Here is a 10694-nt window from a genome sequence, read left to right as displayed (position 1 = left end):
GGTAGCAGGTCCGCCTACCTTGCAGGCGCGGGCGGCGGCTCTGTCCCTCTGCGGGCCGCTAGGCTTGTTCTGTCGGTGGTCGCAGTTCTGCCTACTTTGCAGGCGCAGGCAGCGGCACTGCCCCTCTGCAGGCCTCTGGGGCTGTTCTGCCAGTGGGTCGCAGGTCCACCTACCTTGCAGGCGCGGGGGGCGGGGGCGGCTCTACCCTTCCTCAGGCCACTGGGCCTGTTCTGTCTGTCGGTTGCAGGTCTGGCCTGTTCTGTTGGTGGTCACAGTTCCGTCTACCTTGCAGGCGCAGGGGGAGGGGGCGGCTCTGCCTCTCAGCAGGCCACTGCTCCTCTTCAGCCGGTGGGTCGCAGGCCCGCCTACCTTGCAGGAGTGATTGGATGCTCTGCCCCTCCGCGGGCCACTGGGCCTTTTCTGTTGGTGGTCACAGTTCCGCCTACCTGGCAGGCGCGGGGGGTGGGGGGCAGCTCTGCCCCTCAGCAGGCCGCTGGGCCTGCTCTGTGGGTGGTCACAGTTCTGTCTACCTTGCCGGCGCAGGGGGAGGGGGCGGCTCTGCCTCTCAGCAGGCCGATGCTCCTCTTCTCTGTATCTTATTTAATACATTTTTTTAACATTAAGGCCATGAAGATACCTCTCTTGGCTTCAGTGGTTCTGACTTTTATTTCTCCTTTTAGCCAGAGGAGTAATAACTGGGAGATAGTACAAGAGAGGATTCCAGGGGGCAGTTCATGACCCATTTCAGGAACTTGGTCATTACACTTGCTTATTTACATGCCCACTATATTTGTGTGTTATACTGCTATTAAAGCTAGAAAGAGAAAAGGAACAAATAGGAGCCAATGACCAAAGAGATTCAAGGGGGGGAAAAATTCTTTGAAAGATTAGATTAAATATTTGTGAGCAGACTATATAGCATCATAAATTCTCTCAATTCTCAGTTCATAATAAGCCACATTTTACTACTGGTAATTTATTAAAACTTGTTTATTCAAAATAAACAGCTCTGTGCTTGAAGCAGTGCTGAGTATAAGATAAAGCGTGATAGTAGTGACATTCCTCTGTCCTTAGCCAAGAAAAGTGCACACCTGACAGCTGGTTCTGGTGACCCAACACTGAGTGGCACTGAACTTGGAGACAGTCTCTGAGGGGAACCCAAATGTGCAGATGTGAACTTAAGAGCACTCCTCTGTAGCCTCTGATGCCTACCCACAAAATGACCCTCTGTTCACTCATTCTCCATCCTTGACAAGGAGATTTTCAGGGAGCAAATGTAAACTGTTGGACAATCTTTTTTTGAGATGGGAACAGAGTGAACAATAAAATAGGGCTTAACAAAGAAAGTTAAGAAAACGAAGGTAATCAGAAAGAGTGAGTGAGAAAAGCAACTCAGGAACTCCTAGGTACCATAGTAGGGAAGAGTGGAAGAAATCGATAATTAAGATCGTCTTCAGAAAGATAATAGAGAATTCAAGCCCAAGCCTAGGAGTTTGCATTTCTAATCAGCTCATGCACCCTTGTGTTTACAGCATTCACCATTTCTATATCCAAGCGTCATCTTTCAGAATCACAATGCTGTAATTCATCCTACTCAGGCATGCAAAATCATCCTTTTTCTAACATTAAGCATGTTTAATCATGACAATTTATAATAGCCCTTTAGGACTTTAGTGAAAGGAAGGCATTTGATACATGATATTTACAGTAATCATAATACTGCAAGATTTAAAGTATAATTTTTCACAGTGTTAGACCACAAAGCCAAATGGTCCATGTTTTTAGTTAATTATTTTAAGTGCTTTGGGGGGAGATCAGCATCCAGAAATTAATTAATAGTTTTCCTCTGTACAATTGTCAGTGTTGTCACTGGTTCCTGCTACTGGCTGCCAACTCCTTTATACTCTCGCTCTAGTGGCAATCGGCAAAGGCGATTAATGTTAACCACTTGTCCTAATAGCCAAATGCCAAATGTCAAACCACACGCAGGATCGTAATTATGCTTTAGGAAGTGGATAGGTTCAGCTTTGTTAGCCAAGAGTTAACCTCAAATTTGGAGGTCACTTGAACTAGTGCTTGCAGAAAATACCCCTGACGTGGCATCCTTGGGGACACCAGGATAGCAGTTGCATACAAAGCTAAGAGCCTTGAAATTCCTTTTCAGAAGAGTCTAAGCCTTTCTTTGTCAAGCTCTAAAGGTTCCCGCTGACTACTCTTCTAGGATCAGTCAAATTTACCCACATTCCAGCTCCACTTGAGTGGAATTCAAGTTCCTAAATTTAGGTATTCACTGTTAACCACAGGTCTCATGCTTCATGGCCCTTTGTGACATGTGTTTATTTGAAGAGGTAAGTCCATGAAGCAATGCCTTCCTCATATTTTATAAGTTCTACCTGACTTGGGGAAAAAGAAACGGGCCTTCCGCCAACAGGCAGTGATGTGGGGCAAGGATGAAGGTGAGGTACATTCCCTGGCTTACTGACTGCAGCCCCCTCAGTATTAAGATGCAGTGTCAAAGCACAGTAGCATGTGACACATTCAAGAGAGTTCAGGTTTCCAGCAACTTCAAACATGAGCGCTGAAATAAACAGAACATCACAAAACCCATACATCAAAACTGAAGCTCGTTGTTTTACACATTCAACATGTAGAAAGACCACCTCTAACAAGTGCCTGGGACCTCCTGCATGCCTTTGTGTCCTGCCATCACCCTCGTCTCAGACATTCCTCTCCTTCACTCCCTTTGTCCTGATTTATTTACTCAGTTTCACTATCATTATGATGATTATTGATTCTAATTTAGTTCTGTGTGTTTTCTAAACTACTTAACTCTTCTATGGAATAAGAATATCAAGATTATGTTGGAGCCATAGGAGATGTCCTCAATCTATCACTCAAAGCTTATTTACTCTTTTCTATGTACAGTTTTGGTTAATCCCAGTCATCTGATTTCACAACACACAGCAACATAGAAGCCTGCAGCTGACAGTGCTGTCATCTGTTGATGTAGCACAGCATATTAAGCTACTTAATGGAAGATGTTGAGTGCACCAGTAAATGAGTCAGCATTGATAGCTAGAGCCAGACAAGAAGGTAGAAACAAGTTAAAAACAAATACAAGCTCGGTATGGTGGTGCACGTCTATAATCCCAGCAGTTTGGGAGGCTGAGGCAGGAGGATTGCAAGTTCAAAACCAGCTTCAGCAATAGTGAGGTGCTAAGCAACTCAGTGAAGCCCTATCTCTAAATAAAACACACAAAAAAAGAGCTGGGGATGTGGCTCAGTGGTTAAGTGCCCCTGAGTTCAATCCCCAGTACCAAAAGAAAGAAAGAAAAGAAAAACACAAGAAACAGGAACACAGCAGTCAGGGCCCACATGGTGTGACTTCTGCATGGATGCTGAAAGCCTTTGGTGATTATAGAACAATAGTTCATATTGGTAGGTATAACTATATTCCTTCAACATACTGGGGAGTCTTTGCTCATGTAGAGAGGAATGTTATCACACACTATAGAAAACATTTCATTTGAAGGTAACCAAGTTTTAGAACATAAAGCTTAAGAGAGGAATACTATTCAACTCTCTGGAAAATTCACTTCTTCCCAATGCCTCATTCCCCGGCAGTGTTCAATACCTAGAGAGTTGATGAACTGGTCTGAGTCCTCCTCAGGTAGAACCATCTCAGGAGAAGAAGGTAAGTACAGAACTCAGACGGTTTAGACCTAGGTTGACTCACTCAATCATGATGGGCAGGGAGCAATTCCAACCCACCCAGGGCTGTGCTAAATCCCTGAAGGCGCGCTCATTACCAATAAGAAAAGGAGAGTAAACAGCAAGCATCCAAGTTCACTCATTCTCCAGCAAGGGATTGCTCATTAGGCCCTCTCAACCTACAGAGCAACCTGACTTCCTCACTGCCCTTCTGTGCGCCAAACCTTGGTTTCCTCAAGGTTCCTAAATAAGAAGGAAGTTCCTGGATGCATGCTCAAAATTTTTCGGACAACAGATGCTATAGGAGTGGAAGTTATTATATAAACGTTATTATTATTTTTTGAGACTTGACTCCTGTTGTGATACAAATCACAGCCCTAGACAAAGACAGCCACAAACCCTAGGTTTCCCAGTAGCAACTCTGGCCAATCCATTTCCCACGGAGCCCAGTAAGCAGCAGCATGTAGGGGCTCCAGTTTAGGGAGAAACACCCCTTTATTATCAGGAGTCTGTTTTCACCAGCCAGTTAAATAGAGGTGATCACAGTCTGAGAGCTGAACCTCACACTTATCACTTGTCAATTACTGAGAAAAAGATTGACTGACTTTTGTTGTTGTTGCTGCTGCTGTTTACAGAATTACGCAAAACTTATTCCTGGAGCCACAGTGGGACTGCTTCAGAAGGACTCTGGAAACATTCTCCAGCTCATTATCTCAGCTTATGAAGTATGTATGATACTTTGTAAGAAGTTGGCTTCTTGTTTTGTATTTCTTTAGTATTCACAAACTCAGATGTGTTTTAGGCAATGAACTGTACTCTCATTTGTTGACAAGAGTCTTGATCCAAAGAAAATCTCTCTGTATGAATGTAGCCAAAATATTAAAATTGGTTTACTTCATTTGAAAAGTGGAGCAGCTGGTAGAAAAATCACAAACCCGGACAGAAAGTTGAGATAGTTGAGGTTGTTTTCATAATAACCCACAGCAGCACTGTTCCCAGCAAAATTTTTAAGTTGACTAGAAAGACTCCATGAGTCATACAATCAAGCTCTCTTCGGTCTCCAAAAAGAAAAAAAAAATCTACTTGTAAATTGCCATTGAATGAAGGAGTTACGTAGGGAACCAACTCCAGGGATTTAATGAGATAAGATCATTAATTCAAGCAAGAATACAGACTCTTGGCTACACACCAAAATACCAAAAGCACACCAGCATGCCACGTTCAAGGCTCTCAACTTTAGTGAACCAGGGAAATTTCCATTGGTTTAACAAGTATGTAGGTAATTGTTTTTGTGTATGTGTGCCTTGACGGTGAGTTAGTACTGAGGACAGAATTCTTCCCTTAAAATGAGATATATACCTACAGGGTTATTGTTTTCCTTCTTTGCCCCCATTTTCTAACTCAGTCAACCATGGACAGTTGCCAAATCTTCTTTATTTTGGTTCCTAAATATCATTCCCCTTTATTTGCCTTTAATGTCAAAAAAAAAAAAAAAACCCACAAAGAGGTAGATGAAGCTCTAACTTAGGATGGGGCATAGAAAAAGTAAATTTTTAGGAAGCAGTAAAGCTCCAGCATTTGCTTTAAGCAGCGTTTCCATAATAATGAATGAATAAAATTCTCCTATTTTTGGATGTTTTAAAATTGCAAATAAATGACCCTAGTAAGTATACAATACTCAGCATATACTGAACCAGTGTTCCCTAACGAAATGACATATCAGGATCATCTGAGAAGATTTTTAAAAAACAGGCATTCTCAGATTCCTTTGTTTCTAACTTTGAAGAATTTGAAGGGAAGGTGGAAGCTACACATTTTGAAAAACAAAAACCTCCACAATGATTTTTCTGAAAAAAAAAAAAAAAAAACCCTCCATATCACCCCACCAATTTTGAAACTCACTTGAAGGGGAAGGAAGCAACAAATTCCTTTTCAAATATTTCATTTCCTCAGAGAATAAAATAAATATGTGTCCATTTAAATTCTAAGAGGATGGGGTTTTTCTCACTGATGATCCTCAGAAATTTCTGTTTTCTTAGCTCACATCAAAAATTAATCACCACATTAGCTCATGCTTGAAATTCTTCCAGACAGGAAAGCACATCAACAAAACACTATAAAAACCTTCCTCCCTCTCATGCAGTAATTAAAGTTTTAATGTGTAGAATCAAATAAAATTACAAAGCAATCCTTCACTGGATTATAGCATTCTCTGTTTTCTTTAACCCAATACTTTCCAAAGTGTTGGCCACTAACATCTCCAAAGAAATCAAGCAAATTAGAAAACAATGAATAGTCAAAAATATTTCCCCCTCCCGATTGACAAGTCTATCCATGCCCCTGCTTGCTCTGCCAGAGGTTACATCCCACTTTATGGTCCCAAGTCACCACATAAGTTACAGTGTAGTTGAACTCAAGGCATTAAGCATTTGAATTGAATCTGTGTCCTCATTTTACTCTCCCCAAAATATCAGTAAGTATCCATTATTCTTCTACTAAACAATCTTGGTCTAGAGTTATTGGAACTTTATGATTCAGGGTGAATGAAGTATGTGATCAATCATGACAAAAGCATAAATTATTTTTCTACTATGTTATTTTTAAATGTATTCTAAAAAAAAACTTTAAAATATAGAGACCTACAGACTGAATTTCTTTTTCAGTCTATAAAAAAAAGGAAAGACTATATTGAGAGAAAACATAAAATCCATCTGTTTGACTTCTTATAGGGCAGAGGCAGATGTGTTTATAGTTTGTGGCTACAAACATTAGCTGAGTATTTTATGGTGCCATATTGATATTTTTTAAAATTTTAAATACTGGGTGTATATTCATCTTCCTATCTCGTGCTAATTTCCTCCCTTCCCCAACTACATAATAAAGGCTCCTGAAATACCAGTGATCCCAAGGACAAGCTCCTCTACTGGAATTTAAACTCTGGGAAGGAATCCACTGGTTTATTTTGGTTGTCCTGGCTCCTAGGAGATGTTCAATCAGCAAATGAATGAAATAATAAAAGATACAAATTAACATGTATGCCCTTTCCTTGGGAAATTTACACTAAAATATTCCTGGTCAAATTTGCAATGATTCTCAATCATATTAATGCTGAGACTTCCTTCAGTTAGGTCAGATGATGTCACTTACTGATCCTCATTATGGATGTCACCTATAGACATATCCCTTATTTCTCACTTAGCTCCTGGAGATTCACTATGCCACTATCTCCAATGCTACTTTTGTCATAATTCTTGATGATTTCAAAATAAACAGAATTTGGAGAAGGCAGGGTCATCTGACTCTGAAGTTAGCAAAATTAAGTTTGAAGCTAAATATGCTTATAAAATGCTATCAATGAAATGAGTATATGAACTCAAAACCTTTTAGATGAATTGAAGTTTAACTTAATTCATAATATTTTTAAATTTATTTTTATTCTGTTTTTTATCTTTAATAATTTGGTTTTATCCCTCAAAATATGTACATTGATGTTGTAAGTTTATAAGAAATAGAAAAAGTAAAATGATAAGCTTCTGAGAACAGAAATCCCGTCTCATCCTAGACTTGACTCTACATTAAATGTACAATAGGCACTCAATGAATTCTAATAATGACTTTAAGGCAGTTTCCCCTACATTTTGCCACCTCTAAATCTTGGATCGATTTGTTAATTCATGGTGCCTTACAACCACTGCATGCCAGGTGGAAGTCATGACATGGTTTTATTGACAGTTGTGATCATTGTCACTTCAACTCCTAGAATGCATTGTGGCTATGTAAGTGCTAAGTTTAATTGCCATTTTAAATATCTTTGAAAACTTTGTCCTATGAGTTGATATTGAGATGAAAGTTATTATGTATGCAGAAATGTACCAAAACAGAGCAGCAGGGTGTAAATTTGATATCAGTGAAGCAAATATTTCTCGTTGGAGGAATGGCTGCAATTCTGAATTTCTTACAAATCGACAAACACAGCTACTTTATGGGACCTAAGAAATGAAGGCACTTACAAGTAAAGGAAACTGTTATTATATTTTATTATCAAGATACAAGCAAAAAAAGAATTGTCTTTTATATGCCAAACTATGCAACGCAGGAGAATTTGCTAAATGCTTCAGAATGGATGGAATTATTTTCGGAGTATTGATAGACTAATGACTATCATAGGTTGTGCAGAACCACATGAGTTATTTTTATCATAGTTTATCATGTGATAATAGCATATCTTATGATTAATGGTGTCTTAAATTCAATATTGATTGTCATTTCCTTGCTTGATTAATTATATGGTAAATTTCTTTTAGATCCAATTTAATTTTATTCATTTATAGTTTAATGACTCGGTTTCCTCTTCTGGTTGTACTTTCTGTTGTGACTTATTTAACCCTTTATGTCTTAATTCAAGGAACTGCGGTCTGAGGTGGAACTGGAGGTATTAGGAGACACTGAAGGACTCAACCTGTCCTTCACAGCTGTCTGTAACAATGGCACCCTCTTCCCACACCAAAAGAAATGCTTGCACATGAAGGTGGGAGACATAGTAAGTAGATGGACAATTCAGCTGTATGAAAAAATATTCAGATGGGTCAGAGGTTAGCTTAGCTTACTGGAGCTGGGCTCCTTTCAAGAATTTCAAAGATTTCCTAATAAACGCTTTTGGCAAAGCTGATTTCCGCACGGACTTGTTTCACCTCCTGCAGGTTGGTGGACGGAGGAAGTAGATAATTGGTATTTTCTTTTCCAGGCTTCATTCAATGTGACTGTGAGCATACCCAACTGTGAGAGAAGCAGGCACATTATCATAAAGCCCGTGGGGCTGGGGGACACCCTGGAAATACTCATCAGTCCGGAGTGCCACTGTGACTGTCAGAAAGAAGTGGAAGTGAACAGCTCCAAATGCCACAATGGAAACGGCTCCTTCCAGTGTGGGGTGTGTGCCTGCAACCCTGGCCACATGGGCCCTCACTGCGAATGTGGCGAGGACATCTTGAGCACAGATTCCTGCAAGGAGGCCCCCGATCACCCCTCATGCAGTGGAAGGGGCGACTGCTACTGTGGGCAGTGCATCTGCCACTTGTCTCCCTATGGAAACATTTATGGGCCTTACTGCCAGTGTGACAATTTCTCCTGCGTGAGACACAAAGGGCTGCTCTGTGGAGGTAGGCCACATTTAAAGGCATCTCACTGCTATTCAAATATCAGGAAGGGGCTTTGCATCTTTTCCACCTTCAAAGTTTCCTGGGCATAGTGTGTGTTTATAAATATTTAATGATCAACTTGGTGGGTTAATCTTTAGATTTAGGATTATTGAATCTTCTCTCCCATTTTTCTTCTGGCTTTTTCTAATCTGTAGTTATCACCCAGGCTCCTCAAAATTGCCTGGTGATCTGAATTCCATTATCTTCCAGAATTTTCTGGACCAAGCTGATGGGTGTGACCCAACTCTTAAATGCCTATTGCTTTGCGAAAATAAAAATTAGACTGCTAAAGGGGCATGCTTCCAAGGACAAGGAGCACAAGGACACTAAATGGACTCTCATAGCCTCCACTCATTCCATAGATTTCTATTGAGTACCTACTATATGATATGTATTAGGTTAGGCAATAGGTCTAATAACAATGAGTAAGAACATAAATGAGAAGCCTATGGAAAGGATGAAAATAGAAAATTTCTTAAGAAATGAAGAAAAGTTTAAAATAGAAATATTTACATGTTAATATTATTTATAGATGTAAAGTAGCTAGAGTTTAAGAATTCATTGCCTGACTATTATAAAATCATTCTGATATTTTTACACATGTATTTAAGAATGGTCTATGCAGGCAAGAATTACAAATATCTTAATATATTTTAAAATAATATAAATTTCTACTACAAATGGGATCTTAACTGACGGTTGAATGTAAGCTCTAATGTCTTGAGTTTTTCACAGTATGTAAGCAAATGGCTCTTCAAAACAGACAGCCATTATCTCTACAGAAAACTAGGCAAGTTGTGTTTTCAAACTACAGCGTTAGGAACATATAAAAGAGACCAATTTTCAGGGAGGAAAAAAACCTGAAAGAAAGGAAGCCACAGAGAATTCCAAGCTTTTTGAATGTCATTTGATACCCCTAGGAATCCACTACCTTTCATTTCTCTGCTGCAGCTATGGCTACAAATGGGATCTTCTGAGAAAATCCACTTTCTCTCATCCCTGTCCACAATACAGAATGAAAAACTCGGAAACTTTGTTTCCTAAGCTTATTTTTGTCTTTCCTTTTTTGGCACAGGATAAAGGGGCAGGGGTACTGTCAAACCCAGGACTTTGAGCATTTGAGGCAAGCACTTCACCACTGAGCTACATCCCAGCCCCTTATTTCCAGATTTTATGGGTGTGCTTCCAAGTCCATAAACTGTCTTCACTTGATGCAGACAGGACACAACCTGGAAGCAAAAAGAAGCTACCCAAAGGCTGTCACCACATCATAGAAGGAATATATCTGACAGAATTCCACACTGCATTTCTAATACAAGTCTTTAAAAATATATATATACACATTTAAAATATTTACAATTACTTTCCAAAAAATGCTAAATGTAATATAATCTAATAGCTATACTAACACCAGCTGTACATCACCCTTAAAGTCCTGGATCTAAGGAATCCAAAACAGCATAAATTGCTCATGTGCTCTGCAGCACTGCGCTCCCTGACTGCCTTTCATCTTATTTTATATACAGGGAAAAAGGGAATAAACGCAAAAAGAGTTGACCTGCTCTGTTCGTTGTAGTTACGAAGATCTGACAATAGCAACTTTTTTTTTTAATCAGATACAGCAGTTGCTAAAGAAATTCTCTTTAAAGAAAAATACAATGATTTCTTCAGCTAAGCTCAGAAAATTTCACCGATGTTCATTTCCTTCATCCTCTGGAGTACATTATGATCCTCAGCCACAACTGTTTCTATGAAGCTATTTTGTTGATTAGTAACATCACAAAC

The 10694-nt window shown here is 39.6% G+C and overlaps 1 protein-coding gene across 6 annotated transcripts in view; it reads left to right on the top strand.

The window, feature by feature from the left end:
- The window catches only part of Itgb6 (integrin subunit beta 6), a 122915-nt gene that overhangs the window by 87026 nt on the left and 25195 nt on the right, over positions 1-10694 (top strand). For all 6 annotated transcript variants that reach the window (XM_048812362.1, XM_048812360.1, XM_048812359.1 and 3 more), the window contains 3 exons: positions 4347-4436; positions 8117-8251; positions 8456-8870. In XM_048812362.1, the coding sequence (XP_048668319.1) occupies positions 4347-4436; positions 8117-8251; positions 8456-8870 (640 nt within the window). The remainder of the gene's footprint in view (positions 1-4346; positions 4437-8116; positions 8252-8455; positions 8871-10694) is intronic.

Source organism: Marmota marmota, unplaced genomic scaffold, assembly GCF_001458135.2.
Source record: "Marmota marmota marmota unplaced genomic scaffold, marMar, whole genome shotgun sequence".
Classification (NCBI taxonomy): Eukaryota; Metazoa; Chordata; class Mammalia; order Rodentia; family Sciuridae; genus Marmota; species Marmota marmota.
The sequence above is the reverse complement of the archived record's forward strand: the minus strand, read 5'-3'. Positions and strand labels throughout refer to the sequence as shown.